The sequence below is a fragment of the Lepeophtheirus salmonis genome, chromosome 5, assembly GCF_016086655.4.
Source record: "Lepeophtheirus salmonis chromosome 5, UVic_Lsal_1.4, whole genome shotgun sequence".
NCBI lineage: Eukaryota > Metazoa > Arthropoda > Copepoda > Siphonostomatoida > Caligidae > Lepeophtheirus > Lepeophtheirus salmonis.
The window spans coordinates 48,546,813-48,572,337 of record NC_052135.2 but is presented as its reverse complement, the minus strand read 5'-3'; the positions used below and the strand labels follow the sequence as shown (position 1 = coordinate 48,572,337).

Here is a 25,525-nt window from a genome sequence, read left to right as displayed (position 1 = left end):
TATGGTATTACTGAATTAATACTTTTGTTAATTCCAAGTGGTTCATTAAGCATGGAACACTTTGAATTTTAAACTTCAACAAAATATAATTATTAATTAATAATAGAGTTTCCACAAAATTAATATTATAAATAGAGGTGTGTCTGAGCTCTCTTAATCATAAATGTAGCCTCCTTTAGTACCAATTATGGGTTTTAGGTGGCGGTGGAAGGACTGGCCCCCACTGCGGATGTAGTCGTCTGTCAGGGTGTCATTTTCTCGACATTTAAGTAAGCTAGAGAGGTCAGTTTTTTTTTTTTTTTAATAAATTATTTATGCTTCAATATATTGAAATATGAATTAGTTTTAATCACTCATCCTTCATTAATTATTTACTTTGTAAGTTTTCTTATTTCAATTGAGCAGCCGGTATTAGCTGCCTTTTAAATGTGTGTGCTGTTGTTGTTGTCTTGGGGAGTTGTTTTTTTGGGGGAGAAAAATGAGTTACTGCTATAAAGATAAGTACTTTCTACTTTTACAGTAACAATTGGTAGTTATTAATTATTATTCTTATCCCTACCCAGATTGGGCCCTACACAATCCTTTTTGTATAAGGCTCTATAATAAATAAACTTGATTCTGCCTGTAACTGTCTGTGAATTGCCCTGAAATACTTTTTTCTTTCATATTTTTAGGCAAAAAATTGTCATTTTGTTCAAGTTGTAACTTTGTTAATTTAAACATTGCTGTAGTTGTAACTTGTATAAGCAAATTGTACAATTTGCAAGCAATAAATGAGATTAATATTTTCAACTAAAGATTTACTGTACATTGAATGAGAATAATGAATTTTTTTAATATTTCAAGGGTCAATCCTCAATTTTACTCTGAGTCCAACAAGAAATTACACTTAAAACTCCTCAGCGTTACTCTCCTTCATTCATGAGAAAAACACATTCGTGTTTACACTTTATAGGTTATACGTACAATATGTTATCTCCTAAAGATTGAAAAAATAATGAGAACATATTAAAAAAATATAATTTACTTAAACTACTTTTTCTGAGATTGTTCGATGGAAAAGATTTTGGTTCTCGGAACAATTTTGCAGGGTAAAAATAAACTTAGCAGAACAACAAAAACATTGGAATGATGCACTAGGCGTTTTAGAAGTAAACTAAAAAGATAATCTCCACATTACTAGTAAATAAATATATGTTCATAAAATTACCACAATAATTGATTAAATAATTATTAACTAAATGGCATGAAATTCCTATTTTTTGGTACATCAAAAAAAGTCCTGGCCTCAACAAAAGATATCCCTTTTTTTCGTTCAAAATTAGCACAATCATTCCATCGCTGCTTAAACACTTGAATGCCATTTTTAATTAAATCTATTTATTTTGCCTCAAACTATTCCTCAGTTTCAGCCATAACCTCTTCATTGGTGCGAAACTTCTTATCGGCAATAGTTTTTTAAGGTTGTCGAACCGCTAGGGGTCGCTAAATATCAAATCTGAAAGCTAATGTGGTTGTATAATCAATTTGAAGTTCAAATAATTTAGTTTTGCCATTGTTTTGATTGACTTTAGACACTGTGCGCAATTCTAATTAAAGAGCAATTTCTTCATCTTTAAATGAGGCCGTTTTTCCGTGATTTTGTCCTCTCAACACTCTAATAATTTTATATATATGCACTGTTGACGGTATTTCCCCTCTCAAGGTGGTCGATGAATATTATGCCATGTACATCCTAAAATAACGTGGTCATAACCTTTTCAGCTCATTTTTGTAATGTCAGGCACTTTGGACTAGGTTCACTAGGTGATATCCACTCATATGATGATCGTTTTGATTCCCGAGTGAAGTCCATGTTTAATCTAATGTCATATAGCGAAATTAGAATTCCTATTTTTTACGTTTAAAAATGACCAAAAACTGCTCAGAATTTTGTTTTTGGTCAACAGTGAGCAAACGTGGCACTCAATTTGAACTGATTTACACATAAAAAAAATGATCTTGCAATAAAAGACAATACGTTCTTTTGATACATCTCTCAAGCAACTTAACTTTCCGATCATTCAAAACATATATGGTACATTGGAGTAATTCTAGCCAATATACCTTTTCTAAATAAAAAGTTATTACAGCTACGCTGTACACACTTTATACGCCACTGCTTATATAACATTATGAATCACATTTTGTATATATTTATTAATAACCTCAATATATATGTATCACCACTCCTTATCAGGAACTAAGCTATAAATAATTTCAACAAATAAGCCTTAGATAATGATTAAAATATTGTGATGAAGTAAGATTTTGACGAGCTTTTTAATGAGGTCTGTGATTACTTTAAGTACAAGGTTTACCTATGAATTTTTTATGTTATTAAATTTTACGTCAAAATAATAAATTTCAAATAAATGTAAATAAATAAATAAAGTCTTATGATTGTTTTTGTTACTATAGTTTTCAAAGAAGTATTAGAAAATTTAAGGATTTAAATTAATCATTCAACCTATTTTTAAAGGAGGTTTTGCGATTTACATTTCAAAAAACTTGCTGATATATTAAAGTTATTATTCAAAGAGTGAACCAATGATGCATAAACATGTTCTACAGGTATCTAAATATATAAGACACCGAAAATGACCGTAGTAATATTGACAGTTTTAAGAATGTTTGGGAGGAGAGAAGCTGAGCTGTCATGACGTTTTATTAGATAAGCTGCAAACAACCGTAAAAGGAATGAAACAAACACAAATCCCACTCTATAAGTCGTAAAAAATTGTGCATAGACACTTTGCCAAAAAATATATATATATATTTTATGATGATTAATTATGATTCCCATTAATATTACTCCAATTTTTATAGATTTGTTTGCCACAAAATGTAATGATTCATTTTAATTAGCAAATTAAAATGTCTATTACTCTATAATCCTCAAGATGTGTAGTCATTGTACAAAAAACTTAGACTACTCAAGGATCACATGTCATTGCAAAAAACTATACGAAAAATATTCACAGAATACCTCCAAACATATATAATAAAAAAATATGATTTATTGGGCAATTGTAATAATTTTTGTAACAAAAATTATTATAATGGTTAGAGCTCACCGTTGGAGCATTCTCATAATAGAATAACTCAATTAGTTATTAACCCTCTGATTGTGAAATGGTATATCATAAGCCCCGAGAATTAAAAAAGGCTTTTTATTCCTTTGAATCTACATTTGTTTGCAATACAATACGAAACGTTAAATATGCCATTTTTTTATACATAAATAATCTATTGTTTAAGATTTATTCTAATATTAAGCAATTTTTAATGAAGATTTGGAAAAAAATAAAAAACACAGAAAACTATGGCTTAGAGACTAAATTTGATGCATGTGACTTAATTAAGAGGCCCTTTCAAATAAAATATATCAATTTATTTTTCTTTCATAGTGATAATTAATTTTGGCTATTTTATGTAAAATTTGCAAAAATAATTATATAAGATAACTTGTGGATATAAATTAACACTAATTTGTTGAAGAATAATAAAAAAATGGAGATTTGGGTTAATCTACTTTAAATTTTTGGTTGAAAGTCATTCATTTGTTTTTCATTTTGATTTCTTAGACTCTCCTTTTTTACAATTTTCTTCAATTTAATAACACATTATATCTTGTTAAAACCCTTAAATTCATATTGTTTAGATTATTTTAAAATAAGGGATTATTTAATGTGGATAAAACATATTGGTACAAGCATTTTCAGCATTTGAATGGGAGCGAAATGGAGATAATAGCTCACAAGATTATAAAAAAATTATAGGACGTAATTATTGTCATCGTACAAATGTTATTATGTAATTAAATATCTCTTTTTTTTTGACCCAGCTCACTAATTGCGTTACAAAATAGATGTTCACTAACGGGGGTTTAATTAATGAACTCTTTATGACATTAATGTAAATCATCATTCCATCATATTGCAGCTTAAATCAGCTTTTTTTTTTTCAGGAAAGTGTCATTTTGGCAAACTGTCTATTCAGCAATTTGTTAGTTCGGTAGCCTTCGGCAGAAAAGTTTTCGGAAAAGTGTCATAGAAGCAAAAGACTAATGGGTTGAAATTACTCGAATGCCGATCCTCAATTTTACTTCGAGTCCAACAAAGACTAACACTTATAACTCCCGAGTAAACCATCATTGTTACTCTCTGTCTTTCATGGGTACACGCACTACTGATTACTGTGTACGTAGATGTTCTTTTCTCACGAATTAAATAATAATTATGTTAACAGCTTTGGAAAATGAAAAAACCCAGCTCAGATTGACAGTTAAAATAAGCTGCTCCCGCTTTCGAGGACATATTTTATACAGCTCTGGAGTTAACTAAGGATAAGGAGGAATATGAATAATTAATATTTACTGTTCTTGGTGTACTTAATTTCATCAAGTATATATGTTATTTTGTATTCATATAATTTTTGTGTTTTTTGTACAGAATTTTTTTTAAAGGAATAAATACTTTTCATTCACAAAATAGGAAGGAATTATAACCAAGAACGTCCGAAAAGTTATATATATTTATATTATTTTTTTGAGGGGGGAGGAGGGGCTAGCTTTAAAAGATGTCATTAGGGTTGTTACATTATTTTAAACGATTTGATTTTTGTAGTAGAGATTTATCTGTGAGCCATACGCAGTCATGAAAAGAGTTACATCTGGCTCAGGACTTTTATGGGCAATACAAAAATCAATTGGATTCATATACGGACCGGATAAAGGTAAAAAGTGATGGCGTGATGGCTCTTCAGAGCAAGGAGATTATTCTTGTATCAGTCTTGCACCATATTACGGTCCTTGAGACTTGAACGTGGGAGCTATTTCATAATGAATCTGCTGAAGGAACTCCAGCCTATCCCCGACTGTGGATTTAGTTTCTGAAAGATCTTAGAGGGTTAATCAGATTCGTTTTTGGATAAATTGCAATCATTCTGTGAGTTCAATTTGGCATCAACAGAAAAAAAAAACCATCACTACAAACATGTACAAATATATTTTTGCAGTACAGAATGGGGACACAAAATTTGTATGACTCAATTACAAGAAACGTGATTCTTATGAATTAATAAAGGACAACTCAAAAACAATTTGTAGTATATTTTAATTTGTTATTTAGCTATACTTTTTATTCTAAATATGTTTCCTTCAAAAACAATAACAGCCTCGACACATGCGGAACAGATTGAGAGCTCTTGACGATGGAGGCCATGTCCAAGGTGTACCACGCTGTCATGACAGTAGCTTGCAGCGTATCTAAAATTAGATGTGAGATGCCCCAGACATTTTTCTCTAAGACAGCCCAAATGCAAAGTTTAGGACATTGAGGTCAGGCTGAGGGAGGGTAGAAATCATTTATATTGTTCCTGCAAAATTTTGGATATCCTTGGTATCCTTTTCGGCACTAACAATGGTGTAGATAAAATTGTACACATGTTGACTTTTTTGTTGTGGATCCAACATTTTTACACTAAGAAATAAAACTTGAATATTTTTTTAAAGTGGCATTTGGTTGCGTAATGAAAGCTTGCAATCAAAAATAACAGGAATAAAATCACAATTCAAAGCATTTGCAAGTTTTAGGTCCACACAATATATATCAGGTCAATCCTGTACATTACTAATTACTATACAAATTATATTTCTTTTTTAACCGTCCTCATACTTGATATTAGTCTTAAGGTAATTTATTTTACAATAATTGATTAATTTTTACGACCTTTTAAATCCCTTATTCACAATAAAAAATAAAATACAAATAACATGGATTCAGTATAATATAAGTATATTTACGAAATAATATATGTTATATATGTATACATTCTAATAAACTGTTCATAAGCAAAAACTAACTTTCTTTTTCATTTTATATATGAAGGTGTAAATTTATTGTACATAGTTAACTAAAAAAAGTCAAAACTGTCCATAATTTTCATATAAATAAGTTACTCAATTTCCCGAATTCCATTTAAATGCCAAATGCCAGGACATTTAAAAGGAATCGTCATTTAGTATTACAATCCCATTTGCGCAAAAACTAATTAGAAGGAGAAATCAGAGTATAAACATACCTATTGAATATATATGCCAAATTCTTAGGAACATGTTTCGAAAGTTTAATCATTCGAACGTAATGTGAATTGTATATACAGGGTGAGGATTTTAAATCTGGAACAAGTTTAGACATCAATATTTTGGCAACCCTGATACCTATATCTGATGAAAGTATGTTCATCAGGTTCAACTTGCAAAACTGTATAAAAAAAGTAGCAACATCCTTGAAATGTGTATGAAATACAAATGCTGTGCCTCCATGCATTGTGCACGCCCAAGAACCCAAATAACTCCATTAATAATTATGTTAAGGAGCTTAAATTGATGATGACGGATCCAGCATTGTTGTAGAATTTTAAATTGGTGCGGTTTGTCCAAATTGGGTAATTAATCGGGAGAAACCAACATTTTTAGGACCTTTATGTTTTGGCAAAGGAAATGTAGCCATATTTGAACCCCTTCGACTACTATATGTGAGGCGTCTTTTAGAGAGAATCCAATAAACGTGCAAATAATACTATAGACTCCCTCTGAGCTTCCATTCCCGAGGCAGTAGCCAACATGTACACGAAGTTACTCATCTATGCCTATGCAGTAAACTTGTTCAAAATTTATTCCTGGTGGCTCTAAAAAAAAAGGCAAAAAAACGTGATTGGTTGTATTTTGACTATAGCTTCGCATTTAATTATCATATAGCATTGATATGTGTGTCAAATCAAAGCCAATAAATTGTGCTTCAATTTGTATAATATTTTATTAAGCCTTTATTTGGTTCCATGGGTAAATTTTATCCCAGATATTGAAAATTCTCGTTTTTATAATTTTTTTACATATATGTACACAAAATTGAATAAAATACAAAAAAATACATTATTTTCCTTGAAGAAAGCTAATGAGTATACACTAAAAACAATACATAGTTAAAATTTGAAGAGGTCTACAGTGCAGGCTCAGGGCCAGGTTGGAGGCTCTGGTTGAAGTGGTTGGTTTGAGTGACTGACTTCGCTATGGACCCTTACATAACACATGGGCTGAATCGTCCAAGGGTTCACACATATGTATCACTATTTTAAATTCACGTCATTTTCAGTCAGGCGTAGTATCAAACTTCAAAATACATCTGACAAAATATCATGACATTTTGTTATTCAGTTTGTGAGTTATTGTGAGTTTGATGCTCATTTTTTTATTTCAATAACAATGGATCAAAAACTGTTTCATGTTTTAATTTCACACACACTACTTCTTCGCTTGAAAATTGTTATAGAGAATCTGCTCTAAGCCAATTCTTAAAAATAAACGTGTTAGGTTCAGGACCTTTTAGACCTTGCCTTATTAGAGCAAAAGATTTGGTAATTGCAAAATTAATTTTTAAAAATAAAATGTTTTATACATTATCTTCAAATTTTCTGCAATTAAAATTACCACCTTGTATGTAGGACATGTATATCATTTAATAAGCAAACCTCTCATTCTATTTCACAGACCCTTTAAACACCAGACTTTACAACCTGGATATATTCGACACAAATTTGTTATTCGGTATCCATTTATGTATTTATCTAAAAAATATGGATTTTATTAAGAGATGTCCTCTTTCACAAAGCTTAACCCCTAGCAAAGTGTCGACAACATATATTTGTAATATACGATTTATGTCCGCTTACACAGAAACAAAACAAAAATCATATTGAGAAGAGAATTAAAAAAAATTAAATTAAAAATTATGGATATAAAAATGGTTTTCCATCAATAATTTGAATGTAAATATCAGACACAGGCGTTGTATTGGATCTGACTTTGTTAAAGATGCTCTTAACTTTTGTGATAATAATATTTTTATTTTTTTTTTGATTATGGAATAATCACCTCAAAAAAGTAAATTAGCATAAGTGTGGGAGGAAATGTTGAAAAATAAAATGTAGATTGTATTTACATAAATGATATTTTTATAAAATGAACGAGATTTGTTGACATAATTTCATTATGTCATTTAAATAATCAGACAATATGGAAAAATACTTTTATTATTATACAATGATAATGACAGCAAAATTATTTAAAAACTGTTTAAGAGTAATTTTTTATAATAATTACTTTGGTTTAGATAAGCACTCAAAGGAATTAAAATCCGTATCAGTTTCAAAACCATTTTATAAGGGAGGAAAGGTTGTGCGATAAAATATAGATTGAATCTTCATAAAGGATTTTTTAATATAATAAATTATAATTTTATTAGTGATGGGACAATGAATCAGAATCGGGAATCGGAGAATTGGGTGTTTTTCTGGAATCAGGAAAATAATTTTTAATTTGCGATACCGATTCGTATTTACTACTGGTATTTAACTATTTATTACTTTTGTTAGTTATGAAAAAAAAAAATAACTCTCTCCAAAATAAGAAATTTTGTTTTTACGCGAAAATTTTATTATTGAAATTACATTTTTTTATTTTTATTTTCCAAAAAATTTAATTATCTCTGAGTAACTATATATTTCTGAAATTTTTTTTTTCTGTAAAGACCTGTGGATTTTTAAATTTGTTTTCTAAAAAAATATTTTTTTAAAATAGACGTAGATTTTGAATTTTTTTTCCAATTTTTCTAATTTTATTCCAAGAAATTATTTTTGGATTTCGTTGCAAAAAAATTTCAAAAACCAAGCCCCACTAAAACATGGGTAATACCGTGGAATATTACTGTTCTTTTCCCTACAATAATTGAATAATTAACGTATGGGATGTAAAAAAAGCCTTTAATTATTGACTTCATTCAAACTATACAGTAGTAACTAATTTATTAATTAAAAAATGCCGCTTTATTTGTGTATAATTATACATCCCTAGTTAACTCACAGTAATTATAATTTCTTGAGCGTCCTCCATCGTCCATGGAAGCTTGATAAACACAGAACAACTTTTCTTAATATATATAGTTTTTTGCAATCTTTTATTTGACGCTAATTTTCGATGTCTAGCTTTTCAAGTAAGCGAGAATCATACTTTTGAAATTAGTCTTAATTTATCTTAAAAACCCTGAAGTAAAGATAATTTTGTCTTAGGGCTGGACTTAACAGATAAGTTAAAAAAGAATGTACACATTATTTTGAAATGCTTATTTATTGTACGGTGTTATAATTTGGTTACAAAATCAATCGTCTATATATTATTTGGATATTTTCATGATGATATTCAAATTACTGGGGAGCAGGATTGAGTAATCAAAAACTATACCTAATAAGAATGTTTTGTTTTTATATATAATGAACGAGATTTTATAATAATGTATCCTTATATCATTTAAATAATTATTTCATATGTCATAATTTCATTATTATACAATGATAACGACAGGAAACGGATTCAAAAAGTATGTCATTAGGTAGAGTATAGAGATATTAGTGTATATATATTTTTTTTTTTAATTATATTAATAATAAACACATTAGATGTAACTGAAACAGTAATTATTGAGTTTATTTTAGCTATGAAGTAATTAATTGATTAGTTTGAACATGCTGCTTGATCAATGAGTAATGGTACATCCTTAGTTTGTTCAGAGCATTGCCAAAAGTCTGCGAGCATACATACCTGCCATAAGTGAGGTCAATGTGAATGTCAGACTGTTTCTTTATATAACCCTTTAAACCATTCCAAAACGACACTTATGTAGAATGAATTTTTACGTTGATTACAATTGTGTAAAAATTTTTATATAAATAAATATTATTGGGCAAAGGCTCATGGGTAACCCTGATTTTTTAACAGGGTGACCATCCTCAATATTATACATTAACTTTTATACAGTAAAAAATAACATATTTCAGAATGATCTCCATCTTATATTCAACTTCTTAGTAAAAGATTATTTCAGAACTAAACTGTTTTAACAATAAATGAAATCAATTTTATTACATAGTTGGCAGAATACACATAAATTTTTGCTAGGTATAAAATATAAAAACAAAGGATAGAACACGACATTAATGGATTAAAGCTTGTGGATAATGAAGTGATTTATGCCTCGTTTTTCATCTTTTACTGGATCAGAAGGTCTGGTAATTCATTTTTTTTTAAACAAATGTCGATAGGTACTTCCATCACTTAAGAACCAGTGCAATTACTTTTTTTTTAAAGCCAGATTCTTGAGGCCATCTAGTATAGAATTGTTTTTAATTTTTATCGTCTAAATAACTCTTAGGATCTCCATAAAAATCAATTATGTTTTTAAAGGCGTCTTTGAACAGAGAAGAAGTTGACACTTCCCAATCTGAAGATTCAAAAATAACCTTATACTGTTATAGGACAATAGATTCCACCATTTTTATCAGTGGTACCATCCTGGGACAAGTGCAAAATTGATGAAAAGTTGTCTCCAACTCCGTTTTACGGAACAGCCATAATGTATCCCAGAGGTAACTAATGGGGAACATCCTAACTGGACTTATAATTGTAATATCCTTTCGAACGTGGTTTACATCAAAAAGTATAATCGCTAAAAAAAGGGGGAAGAAAATGTAAACAGAGATCAGCGTGTGTGATGACCGAGTGTGGTAGTTGATAGCATGCTAATGCTAGTTGCAGCTGATGGAAGAGGACCCCGTCAGTCGTTCAGCGTAGCGCTTAATGACTACTTAAAACAAATTGCGTCAAGTCAGAACTCAGCTGGTAAGTAGTCCAGGAAACGAACAAACCAATTGCATTCGTTGTTTATTATGTAAGCCAATCACATCTGTGCATTCCGATATGCATTGCAACTATAGTCAGTGTGAAAGATAAAAAGAGTACTTATGATTTATGATCCCACCTGTTCAAGTTTGAAAAATGATACCAAATATGATTGAATTGTTCTTTCTTTATTTGATTTGACAATCCGTTATCGGCTACATAGTGACGTTGATACTTACTAGACAAATTTAACAAATAAAATACTAAATCATAACGAAAGTAAATAACATTATATTGTTCTGGACCTCTACTTTAGGAAATTTTCTGTAACCTACCGTCTTTGAATTTTAATTGAATACCCCTACTCTATCCTTTACTTGGTTGAAATACTTTTTTGTCATTTGTCTCGGAAATTAGCGAATTGATGCGGAAAAATTCATGTTGTATTTATTTTACCTGGTTTTGAATGTATTCTAGTCTCGTTAGTCTTCCTTCAATATTGATCAACGGGAGGTTGATACGTTGGCTACTATGTATATCAAGTTTTATGTTTTAATTTTTCAGGTTACTTAGGGCGATGCAGAAAGGGGAGTTGGACCCAATGAAATTTTTTCTCTCTTTATATGTGATTTAATCATTTTTCATCTATTTTCTTACAAAATAAAGTCTTGTGTAGAAAAAAAGTTTTTGGGTTTTCATTTTAATGTATCAAGAAAACTTTCCAGGCAAAAGGGACGTGCTGGTATGAGTAGGGAACAAATTTATTGTATTTCAAGGATTTAAATTTACAAATTACAACTCGTAAATTTAAATCTGAGAATTAAAAGTTTCTTAAGAGATGCTAAAATCCGTGATAGCTGATTTTTTAGTTTGTGTGAGCTAGCCAGTCTTGTGACCACTCTCTCATTGAAAATGTTTATATGTGGGCAAATCTACAAAATCAGCAAAGGATTAACTATATATTTCCTCCCCTAAAAAACTTAAACATATATTATTTAAACATAGTGGCCCCTGAGATAATTGAATGTTGATAGATTATTATTTATGACAAATCAAAAGAATTATATTAACAAGTATCATATCCTCGCAAAAATACATATTAAAAAATGAAACGAACCCATTTTCTTATTATTATCGAATCAATTTGATATATACATATATCAAATTCCCCTATCAATTAGAAATTGTATTGATCGTTGATTGGATAAGGTTTTTATGTCATGGACGATATTACATACATAATAATATGTTCCAAATCTCATTTGTGCAATTGGTAATAACAATATAAATTGTTCTTTTTATGCGTTATGATAACAATTTATTTTTGTCTTTCTCATAGATCAGATATAAATATAGGATATACTCTATTTGAATGATCATATAAGGGAGATTTTAAACAATATTAGTTATTTCAATTTATCCCAAAAATGGGAATATACCAGGTGGTCTATTGAAAAATAAACACACACTAATTCAATAATTGGTTTCATGTAAACGGTTGAAATTAATTCATATTCTAGTATATTAAAGCATAAACAATTAGTCACAAAACAAAACAAACCTGAACTGACGAACAAGTTGAGAAAATGACACTTGTACGTGATCGATGAATATCCATTTGCAAACCCCTTGACGCCTCAACAAAAGTATCCAAGCAGTTGGGTGTCAATCGGACAATCGTCTACACCCTCCGCGAGTACGAAACGTTAGAGAAGAAGAAGAGATCCGTCAAGAAGGCCGAACTGGATCCAAATAAGTTACAGAAATCAGCCAACCCTGATCCCAATTCCATGAGGGCCCATGCAAGAGATATCGGGGGTTCACACCCCACTGTCTAAAGACCTATCAAAAAAGTGGAATGAAAGAGGTTTGTGAAGGTGGAGATGTCACTTTTGACACCAGCAATGAAACAAACCGATCTCCTCCGTTGCAAAACTCTCTTGACATACCTCAAGAAGGCCAGAATCAAACAAGTGATCATCTTCAGCGCCAAGAAAACCTGGACCGTCAGTTCTGTGATGAAAAGGAAGAAGGACAAGGTTTTAAGCTTAAGAGATATTGATGAATCAATGAGAAGCCTTAGCACTACGAAGCGCCCTGCCTCCGTCATATCCTTAGGCTTGGTGGCCACTGACGGCATGGCAGCTCCTTGAATATGCTTCCGGGTCGGGTAAAGTCTCACAGGATCCGATTATGTGACTGCCTTTGAGGAGAGCATTTTGCAATGAGTACAAGAAAACTATCTTGATGGAAATATAGTTTACAGTAGGATTAAGTTACTGGAATAGTTGACCAATAATATTCTCTTATAGCCCAAACACTTTTCCCCTACAGCTCTTATGCCGACACCTTCGACTGCAGTATCTCTCATCCAAACACCAAGGCTTCCAAACCTACAGTCATCCATCAATGCTTCGAGAGGTTAGATTGGAGGTTCTATCGTACCCGCATGTATAGTCCAGCCCTGGCACGAAGCGATTATCACTGTTTCTGGTATTTGCAATGTTTTCTTGATTGTACAAAACTGGCCTCAGAAGAGACTTTTGAAAATGAGCTGTTCAAGTTTCGAACCAATAAGGACGAAGACTTCTTCAATTACATAATTATGAAATTGTCTTCATAATTATACAGTTATCAAACCAAATCGGGCATACCTGATCTAAATTAGATAACCCTTACTAAATTAATTTTATCGTCAAAATAAAGTGAACAAACGCTCAGAACTTTTTACTTTACCTATTATTAAATCTTTTAGACTCTGGAGGTTAGATTACATATTTCTTAACTAAGATACTATTATCTTATAATACTCATAAAATATTAGAACAATATTTAAGTCTTTGGGTGTAACAGAGGGATCAACCTCCCTAAATAATAAGTGATTTATATATATATATATATATCTTTTTATTTACCCTAAATAACACATTTATAAAACAATGGAAACATTTTTATATAAAAACAAATAGCTGAGATTAATTCATATTTTATCTGTAATACTTATCAATATACTCCGGAAAAATTTCATCAAAATGTATACAATTTTATACATATCCTACTAGTGTCTAGTTAAAAAATTATTCGTATATTTAGCCATTATTAACCGAGGTTTAGTGAATTCAATTTATTGTTTTGCTTAAAAGACGTTTTTTTTTATTTCTTATATTCTTTTTTTTTTCAAATGGAGGACTGAGGCGTATGCCATTGTTGTTATTATATTATATATGTAATACACGTAACAATTTCTATTGATATCAAGAAATGTAAAATAGTTAAAAAAATACTGAAAAATTTTTATGAAGTAATTATTAAAACCATTCTACTATGTAATTAAATACATTTTACGTTGTGGTTTCTTTTTTTTACTAGCTCACTAACTGTGATAATATGGGGAAGGGGGGGGAGGGGGGGGTTTCTATTATAACACGGTGTTAATTCATGAAAATGAGAAAATTACATTTTTTCCAAACTTTTCGAATGCAAGAGAACCTTTTAAATACTCTGTAGAAAAGAAAATTAGGGAAAATTCCGGTGGTTCTGTTTATTTGAATATTCGAAGTATTTCGTTGGGCTACAAATTTTTTTTTATTCGAAATGAAAAATAACGATTATATTTTTATGTATCTCTCGAGAAAAAGAACATAAATGAAGCTTTTGAAATTGAAATACATAACTTTAAAATTGAAACTTCTAAATCACTTTACAAAAAGAGAAAGTTGTTAAAAAAAGTTAATTTCACATGGCTATAGAGATCAAAAACGCCCTTTGAAGACTAAAAACTTTCCGAACTTAACTTTTTTTATTAAAATACAGCAAAATATCGGTTTAACAGGTCATTCTAAAAATTAAACACCCTAGTATACACGTTAAAATAAAAAATTAGAAAAAGTTAACGTGTTTTGTGGCATTTGACCTTTTATATGACCTTAAAACTGTTTTTTTTTTAACTTAAAATTTTTTAATGATCCCTTCATTTGCGAGTTACTTTGAAAATAGATGAAAAAATTCCTATTTGTGAAAAAGAAATTTTCTGGGTAGGGGGAGGTTTGGCTGGAAATTAAAAAATATTTTTTCTAGAATACTTAAAAGATGTTTCTGCATCCAAAAAGTTAATCCAAAATAGAATTTGATTTTAACACTTAAGGGATATTCACTAACAGAGGGTTAAAGAATATGATTTTTGATTTTTTGTTCTATCAAGATTTTCTTTTTTATGATATTTTCTCTTTTTCAATATATTTTGAAAATGTATTCAACATTTAATTACCGACCATATTGAAAGGTTGCAAAACTGAAGAACGAAAATGCACTTGGCACAAATATTACTGAAACTTTCTTAATTAAAATTTTTGCTTCTGTCAAAAAAATTATGGATGAAGGTGATTCATTTTGTAATATTTAGTACTCTTCTCATAAAGTATGGGGAAGCATATTTTATAAGTTTTTTTGAAATGATGAGGTTACATATTAAATTATATGATCGGTTTCTTTAATTAAGTCAGTAGTTTCATTATTAATTTCTTTTCAGCTCTTGTGTAATGTCTACAAATAAAAGCATATGTTCATAAATTTTTACCAGGTGCTTCATAAAATCGTTTAACACTTTCAACTTTGTTTATAAAATTAGTCATATATAAGCAATACCCGTTGTTATTGCAAAAAAATATTTTATACGATATTATTAATTTTCCTTTAGTGTACATTTTTTTATAATGTGCTTTGTGAACTACATAAAAAGAAACACCAAAAACAAAACGTATTTAATTACATATTAAACAGTTGAAAATTCATGAGCACAACACTTATATATATATAACATTTCATAGCAAATATATTTAAAAATTTGAATAACTTTCTTTAAAAAAAAAAACACTATTCAGATACCCAACAACCCCGACATAAATTCAATCGCGGTAAAATGCTTATAATAAACATTTCTATCCAAATAAATTGATTTTACAATGAAATTAAGAGCGCAAACAAAATTTTTTAGATATAAAATGATACTACTTAAGTAAACATTCCCATCCCTACATCTAAATATGTGTAAAGGTAATTTAATTTACAATTCATATCATGCGTAAAAAAGATAACGATTGTCAGAGATCATAGTTCAAATTCAAAGATCAAATGCAAAAATTAAAACACTTCCATAAGGAGTTAAAAAATAAAAAGTATGTTGAATAAATATTTATCCAACATATTTCAACTAAAATTAGGAATGAAATCATTGAGAAAATGTTCATTTTTCATTTGGAGTCGACCCATAGACAATCTGATAAGGTAGTTTTGTTGCTCGGTACGCGGGTACTGTATGTAATGATATTGAGGAGCTTACACGTATTAATAATGATACAAATCGTTAGTAAATTTGAAGATGTAAAAAAAGGAATAATGTTTTGAATGAGAGTAGTTTAGCTGTCACAATGTTTCATTAAATCAGCTGCTGCGAGAAGTTGTGACGAGGGGGAGAAAGAAGATGTCATTTTACAATTTTATAACAAGAACTCATAACTATAACTTCGGTACGAACCTTCAAAGTTACTTACCACCGTCTTTCATGAGTAAACACAAATATTGAAAACGGTTTTGTATACCTAAAAAAGAAGTTTATTTCTCAGGGATTAAATAATAATGATAGTAGTTAAGAAAAAGAAAAGGAACTTTCTTGTAGTCATGAAAATCCAGTTTAATTTTTTTTTATTTTAATCGGTTTCTGAAGAATGATATTTCTTTTTTCAGCAGTTGTCATTATTATTGAACTCCTAAGTAGTGAACTTGTGTTTCTACTAGATTCAATTATATTAAAAATCTATTTAACCAATCATTTGAGCTCATAAAAGAAGGATAGGAACTTTGAAAATTTGTTGCGGATGTAGGTCCTTTTGAACTCGGAGCAGCATTGAGAATCGACATCGGAGTAATTCTTTCATATTACCTTATCCCCCTCCTCCTTTGTCATAGCTGATTGTAGCCCATCTAATGAAACGTCAAAACAACTCCATAATATTTTTCAAATTGTGAGGGTTACCATTTTGATTTTCGGTTTCTACTTTTTTTAACATGAGCACTATACACACGATTTTCATCATTACTCCTTAATAAAATGACTCCAAAAATTAGGCGAGCTAAAATATGCCAACGATTACCAATTACTTTATGTAAAACGGTAGTATATGAAATTGTTATTGAACACCATTAAGTTAAATAATATTGGGTGGTCATACATTTCAGTGTGATTCATTTCAGCAAGGATCTTTTGGGCGCACTTAAGATAAGAACTAAGGAGTTTCATAGAAAGACAGAATAATTGACTAAAAGGACTAGTGAGGAATAGATAATGTATCATCCTCTATCCACAGTTCCTTCAATGAAATTATTGAGTCAATTCCTCCTTAAGTCAACTCTGATTTGTCTCCTACTCTAAGAAAACATTCATTGATAAGAGTGTCCGATCCATCACATTGATATATCTTCATTTATAAGATAGGGTTTATGATGTGTGATCTATATGGATAATTATATAACCTGAACAATTGAAGCTCACCCTTGATGTCTTTATTACTTTTGAGTCTATTTTGTCATTGGAAAACAAGTGAAAGATAATTTTACACTCCTAAAGATAAAATATACCTCTTTTCTCGAACGTTTTGTCTGCAAAGTATATTCTATTCTGTGTTTTTGTGTTTAAAAAAATATAAGTAACCTCTTAATTTACGCATCATTCAATTAGAATATATGAATGTCGTTGCAATTCCAAAACATATAGAGTCGGGAATCCTTTTCTAAGCAGCTTTTTACCATATTGGAATATTACTCTTGAAAAAATCTAGAATCTCCACATTAATACATTTATTATAGATAATAACGAAATGTTTTCCATAAGAGCTAATATTATGTGTTTTTCCTATTTTCCCTATATAAAACCTATTTTTCATTTAATCGGTCTTATACTCTAAGATTGTTTCTTTAAATGCATATCAAATTTGATTATCGTCATTAATAACTAATTTTTCATTAAGAATAAGTCCAATGATATGTTTCATACAAATCGTTTAAAGTCAAAGTAAAGTTTCAAATATTTGTCACATATTTAATATTTTTAATTATTATCTATATAATCCACTAGATGTTCGTCATTCACAATAAATTGAAGCTAAGGCATCAATTATATATATAATTGAATTATTAACTTGTTATCCGTTTCCCACGGCACATCATCAAGTCAAAATCCGTACTATAGAATTAGTACAAAGTTGATCCCTCTGCACCGTTTGCACTTTTAAGGATTCCTTTACGGAATCTACCGGAAATCCATAGTAACCCAGACTTGGCGGTGCATTAAAATAAATTGCAAAGGTAGAATGATGTCCATAGAGTGGCAATGTGCCCATTTCGATTTAATCGAGCCACTCTTATGTTCCATCAAAAAGAGAAATTAAGAATATGTACGCTTATTCTTGCTCATGATGTCCAATACTTAATTTAGATATTTTTAATTAAAAAATAAGACTCTTCGTATAATATTATCAATTTTTGTTTTATTATAATTTAATAATATAGGTCTTCTTCGATTCAATTTAATAAATGGCATTCTTAATCTATCCAATTCCACAGCATATATAAAATCCGAGTCTTTTCGTTTGCAATTCTTGAAATAGTTAAATTTTAGACAAAAAAGATTAATAAGTATATATCGACAGATGTAGGTTGAATTTACAATAAAAGAGTACGGCTTTGTTGCTTTATCTTCTGAGAACAAGCTTAATCTCCATGATTCATAAATTAATTCAAAAAGTATCAATTTTTCGAACATATTGCATCAAGCACCAAATCATAGAAGAGTCAGAATTAGAAAAAAATTATTGTTGTGTTTAAGTATGATCTACCTACGTGCATTATGGATTTGTAAAAAATGAATGATATCGTTGATTGCAGAAAGTTAAAAGAGTTTAGTGAAGGATGAGATAGTTTATGACTAGAAATAAATAATGAAGTATGGTGTCTCATCTTTGATCCGTAACATCCCTTAGAGGTGGAATACAAGAAGTGTACTATATAATATAGGAGTTTATTCTAAAACATCATAGTAAAAGACGTTTTCTTAGTCCACGGAGTTGACCATTAACCCTTATCCGCATTTATCATCCCTTTAAAACCTCACTAAGTGATTTACCACATTCAAACGAGGAAGCTCAATATAGAAACCACCATAAAAATATAATATTGTATGAGTTAGAATTCTTGTTTATGTGGCAATATTCGCTAGGGCATTCGACTTAGGGTATTACAGAACAAAATACAGCACTCCACCCCCATTTTCATGTTACACAGGGGCTGATCTTCGAAATCCTCAGGTTGCATCCATAGTCCTCCCAAATAGTAATCGAAATGCTCTTCCTCGCCAGTTTTTAACCTTTAAAACATGATCTCCCCCTCGATTCAATAACTTTTCATCATCTCACCTTGCACTCCACTTCTCCTCTTAAGCCGTTAGGGGAGAGTAAACTTCAGCCTCAATACAATGGTAGAACAAGAGCTTCTTCCCCTTTTCCAACACGTTGGTTAAGACCGGAGATAAGTAGCTCCTAACATCCTACTTCGAGCCACTAAGAGATAATCCTCCATTGCCCATTGCGTTGCTTGAGGAGGCAGACTCCTCCGGCATAAAATGAGAGTATATTTCAAAGCTTAAAGCAGACATACTGCTTACACGAAGTAAACAGAACAGAACCCGTATCTCATCTAGAATAGAAATTAAAAAGTTCTTACTGATTAGCAAATAAATATAAACATGTTTTTATTTATTGCTGTTATTCTGTGATGATATGGTCCTTTATTTTGATTGAAGGTAATTCTAATATAATATCTATATAATACGGCAAAATGATACCGTGCCAAATAGAAGCAAGCTGAAATGATCCGCGCTGAAAAAAGGCTCTCTCAAAAGATGTACGACAAAAATAGCGCCTCCAAATGAGTGGACACGAAAATATAGGTATGTTCACAGCTTAAATCCCGGAATTTAAGAAAGAAAATTATCCAAATGTAAAATGAAGTCATTATCTGATCTAATTTAAAGCTTTCATCATTTCTACATTAATTTTTTTATTTGGCCAGTAATATGTACACAAAAGTAGAGTATGATAATCATAAAGTAAGATAATTCCATTAAATAAATTTATATGATTAGAGTCCTTAGATTTAGCATATTTTCATACCTACATACTGCAAGCGATCTCATTTACGATCAAACCTTTGTGTGTGGCCACCACAGCAGTTATAGCATTAATTTCTATTTTTTATTTGGATATTTACATTTTGCAATTAATATAGTTAGTGTCATAAATTTAAAATCAAACAAATATTATTTTAAAAGACTTTTATAGTCCTGATAAGTAAATTTTGTGTATTTTAGATGATTTTTTAAAAATACTAACGTTTTAATCAAAGTTGAAAATAAACCTAATTTATACTGTTTAAACTTTTAACAGCTATATACACTTTAAAAAAAAATTAACTTAAAATATCTACATTACTAACTTTTATTACAATGGAATCAGTGGGAGATAATTGATTTTAAGAGAAAAATGTTTTGTTTTGGGTAGGAGGAGGGTTTTAACGAAAGAGATGACACACATATCCACAGAAAAAAGTTATTACCTTAAATTATGTTAGGTTGAAAATTGTCTAATTGCGCTATGTTCATCTTTGACTTGCATAATCGTAAGGGATGGGATTTTTGTTGAGAAATATCCCTTATAAAATAATCCATCGGGTCAAGGTCGGAGGATCTTGCACGCCAAATATTCTTGAACACCCAGTCGTAGCAGTTATCTCTTTGGGACCTATGGCCTCCACTAGGGCTTTCCTCAACTCTGCAACCCTTCTTCTGTCAATCACTGTCATCGTTGAGACCTCAAAATTGCTAAAATGCAGATCTTTGTTCACAAAAATCATCACAACAGTGCACTCGAGTTCTGCCTCTGAAAACGTAACACACATAAAATCTTCTGATGTTGACTTCATAGTGGTATTTTGGTTACTAAGTGAAACGTTTATATGGGTATTACGCCAAAAAAAAACATTTGAAACACTGGATTTCTTTTTTTACATCCTATTATTAAAAAATAATTTGAATTTATGGGAAATGAAATATTTTTATACTGACGTATCAAAAAACTCGGTGCGTAATTATGACCACGATATTTCTAAATAGTCATTTGAAAGTTGTTGTTTTTTTCTTCAAATGATTGTATCATATTGTCTATAACAATCAAAAGAAGGAAAGTATAACCCTTAGTAAACATGAATAAAATATAGGAATTATAAATAATTCCCATCCCCTCGGCACATATGTAGTATTCATAATACTAACAATAATAAAATATGTTACATAAATACATATTCACAAAATGAAAGTTTCTTAAATCAATGAAATGTCTTTATATTTTATAAATATATTATAACTTTTCCAAAATAATAAGTCAAATTATTATTTGATTTTATATTTTCTAAGAAAAAACAGGAAATAGGATATTTATATCTAGCCAAACCTATAAACCCAGTAGCAGAACGAAGACCACGTGATCAATATTTGTACAAAGTAATGCTCTTAGTGATACATTTTTTGTCCACTAGGAGGCTTAAGCATTACTCTATAACTAACTACCCGGACTCATGAATGTACATATGTTTTTAACTGAATGGGTAAGATGGTCTTAAGGACCTATACGTCATCTGTACTGGTTAAGTTTGAGACTGGGCGCATCACAACGGCTATTCCAACCTTTGCAGATTCCACCTAGTGTAAGTGACGTTCTCAAGAGCGAAGGCATTATCAACCTGAACAGGCTGCGTATGCTTGAATGGGTTAAAATCGAGTTTTGTCAATGACCAATGCTGTGGTGGAAGAGTTGGCTCAATAAAAAATGGCGAATTGGAGAAAAATAGAATAAGGACACCGGGTCTATACCGATTTTATAAATGAACTGTTGATGACGTCAGGCCTTTTTTCAAATTTTGAAGAGTGATACAATGACATAGTAGGTATTAATTTTTATGTGTTTCATATGTTTGATGCTTCAACACAAAAACAATCCTCAATCAATTTAAAAAAGGTAAATTTTCTAATTAATATGTACTTAATATATATTTCATGAGACATGTATTCACATTTTGGGATGAGTTGAAATAACAAAAATATATACTATAGTTTAAAACACTGATTTAAATTGATAAAACTTAAGCTTTGCTAATATTGTTATCCAAATTGAGTATAGCATATCATAGATTTTTTCCAACATTTACCTTACAAGGTTTCGTGATATATATCAAATTGTTCTCAATTGTATATATATATATTTTTTTTTTCTCCGTATTTCATTTTATTATTATCAATGTTTTCATTTAATTCGACACTGGTGTTATAAGGTTTCTTGATTTATGTACAATAATTAACATTAGTATTATTTCAGTCCTTATTTATTTGAAACACTCTAGTCTTAGGACCAGTCCTTCGGACTGTCGTTACGAGAACTGATTAAATACCAGGTGGTCCATTGAAATCTGAACACATATTAATTCAATAATTAATTTAGGTTGAGTGATACAAATTAATTCATATTTTGGTATATTAAAGCATAAACCATGACTTACAAAACAAGAAAACTTGAGCTCTTAAGCTTACGTTCAAGTCAGGATAATGACACTTGAACGTGAAAACCGAATTTCCATGAACTCCATCAGTTAGGCGTCTCCAGGACTATCGTCTACGCTGTCAGCAAGTCCAAAATGTAGAAATGAAGAAGGGTTCTATTAATAAAGCCACTTTTGATACCACTAATGAAACAAACCATCTCCTTTGTTACAAAACTTTTTTGAATGAGTCTTTTGAACTCTTTTTTTGATAAATTTGACCTTCTCCCTACAGACCTGATGCAAAAAGTTGTAATCGAGGGGAAAACTTGCAGTGTCCTTCATCCAAACACCGAGTCCCTCAATGCCGCTATAAACCAGGTTTTGGACACCATGACAGAGGACTCTATCTGGATGGGTACCAGGCCTTCCAACACCTCATTGTCGCTAAGGGTGGCTACATTAACGATTAAGATATCTCAGACATACATCGACATATATTATTAATTTTGTTGAATTTATATTGGTAATTGATTATGAAATTTAAAGTCGAGTGACGTTATCAAGAACCGAACTTTATAATTTTTTTAGGACTGATATCCAGGACAGGAAAGGACCAAGAAAGAACTGCACGGGACTTGAGTTGTCAGTCCTAAATAAGGACTCACACAAGACTAGTTATCATATAATTAATTTTTTATTTGTTTTTTTACAGATATTTCATATGTACCCATAAAGCCAATGTTTTTCTTTAGATTGACCTCATAAGGTTTCGTGATCTATATATAAAAGTATTCCGAGAATATTTTGACAGAATATATTATTTTTAAGATATTATAATGTAACTCAATTTACCTTACCTTTCTGATTCGGAATGCTCCTTAATAAGATACAGTATGAAGAAAATTGTCGCGAGTATAAGAGCGAGCCACATTCTTTCACTTTTTAATTAATCAATCAATTGATTAATTATCCTTTCACTATCATAAAAAAAGAAATACACATAATTAAGCATTGTTGTTTATACGTGACACTTTACTCATTTGAGGCACACTTTAACAAATACATTAACGTTATCACTGAATCCATGAACAACTCAAATACTTTATATATAAAATCTTATCTTTTTTTTTTTAAAGAAACTAAGAAGAAGAAATTATTTTCTTTAGCTCACTTACGAAGATATGCAAGTATATAACATTATTCTTATGTAGATACCAAAAAAAAATATATACACACGAGGTAAAAAAGAGTGCGAGCAAGTATGAAATATTATAAAAATAGCCGGACTACGCTAGGAATACGAACTATGAAAAATGTACTATAATGGCCTTATAGCACACATAGGTAGTCGATCCAATGAATACTGAAACAAAAAAAGAAAAATATCTTGTTTGTGCTCAAAAATAAAATATATAAAACCTCCTTACTTCTCCGTTAGGTTATGAAGAAAACTCATTTATAATTTTGTTAGTTCATACCCATATCTCTTTTTAAAAAAATGAGTTTAAAGTCACTTACAAATTATGTTTACGATATATTCAAGAAATTAAATATTTGAGCTAGATAGGAAGTGAAAGTATATCCATGACGAGCTAACATAAAAACAGTCTTGGACAAAAATAAAGAAAATGTCCAGTATATGAGGATGGTTTCAAAAGATAGTAGCACTCAACAAAGTTTTAGCCATTTTGGACATACAGTTGTTATTTAATAGTCGTTTTTAGTGAGTTGATGATTGGATTTTTGTGAAAATAGAGAAAATTGAATATCGAACTGTCATTAGATATTTGCTATCGAAAATGGCTGAAACTTCGTTGTGTAACTTTTCAAACGATGCTAAATAGATGTGATTATTCATGTCATTCATTTGGGACAACAAATATTTTTGATAACTGAATAGACGATTTTGTCCACTTGAACAAAAACACTCACTTACATGACTTTTGAGGCGTAGTTGTGTAGTAGTGGTGCCGGAACCGTAGGGTCCAAAGGTCCATTGCCCTTCCTCTCTTCTGTTATTTTTTTATAGTTATCCCAATAAAAAATTAAAGTAAAAGAAATTTTATAATTTTGGAAAGGAAAATTGAAATTTGTCTGATAAAAAAATATATTATTCGTTCAAATGTGTACCTTCAAAAAATGTTACCTCTAAAATTATAATAAAAAAGTCTGGTCATATGTTCAAATTTGATTATCGTCCCACAAAAATTAACTCTAAAGATTAAAAAAGAAGGTTGGGGTTATCTTCTAAAAAAAAGCTTCCTTTTCAAATTTTGTATTTATATAAAAGCAAAAAAAAAAAAAATATTTTGAGCAAGTCCATCGGTACTTACCCCCCACCTCAAATAAAAACATGTGTGCCTGCACCCCTGATGACGCCACTACTATTAAGAATTGAGATATCCAACAATGTTTAGTTATAAACTATTTTTTACAACTATTATTTAATTTGACTTGACTAAAATTACCTCTAATATGTCTCCATTCAACCATAAAATCTATTAATTTCTAAATTCATTGTGAAATTGCTTTTCTTGGTCCAACTTTTTGGGGATAGTACTTTATCAGCTTCTGGGTAATAAAAAAATTCTGGAATTAATTATCAAAATGTCAAAGAACAATTTTTTTTTTATTTATCAATGAACGTTTTTTATTCTGTAAGGAACATTTATGTATTGTTTATTAATAATTTATCTTGACAAAATTTAATATTATTTTCAACTTCTCCGAAAACTAAATATTAAATTTGAATAGGAAAAACGCATTGAATTTGTTCACTGATACTTATGTGTTAACTACTAAAGGCAAATAAAGTTTGATATTGCTAAAATATTCATTTAGATGTTAGTATAGCGGGAAGTATTAGGAATTGTGGGGAAGTAACAGAGAGTCAATTATAGAGGACACAAGAAAAAAAAATTACCCTCCAATATGTATATGTAATCTGACAACCTAGATATTTTATGGAACAACTTTTGTTGGAATTTAATGCAGAGCCTCTTTAAACTCAAAAAAATTGAATATCGGACTAATTATAGGGATGGAGGAGGCCAAAAGGCAAAGGATAGTGGATCTGGCCTACGCCCAAGTAGCAGCTGGACGTTATGATGA

General features: G+C 30.2%; 1 protein-coding gene across 5 annotated transcripts in view; it reads right to left on the bottom strand.

Annotated features, from left to right (window-relative positions):
• LOC121118515 (uncharacterized) overlaps positions 1 to 25,525 on the bottom strand; it is a 255,692-nt gene that overhangs the window by 197,459 nt on the left and 32,708 nt on the right. For 4 of the 5 annotated variants that reach the window (XM_071888747.1, XM_071888756.1, XM_071888748.1 and 1 more), the window contains exon 2: positions 23,272 to 23,391. In XM_071888747.1, the coding sequence (XP_071744848.1) occupies positions 23,272 to 23,345 (74 nt within the window). In that variant the 5' untranslated portion in view covers positions 23,346 to 23,391. Of the gene's footprint in view, positions 1 to 23,271; positions 23,392 to 24,350; positions 24,427 to 25,525 lie in introns of all 5 variants that reach the window. The other variant, XM_071888746.1, reaches the window with a different exon arrangement.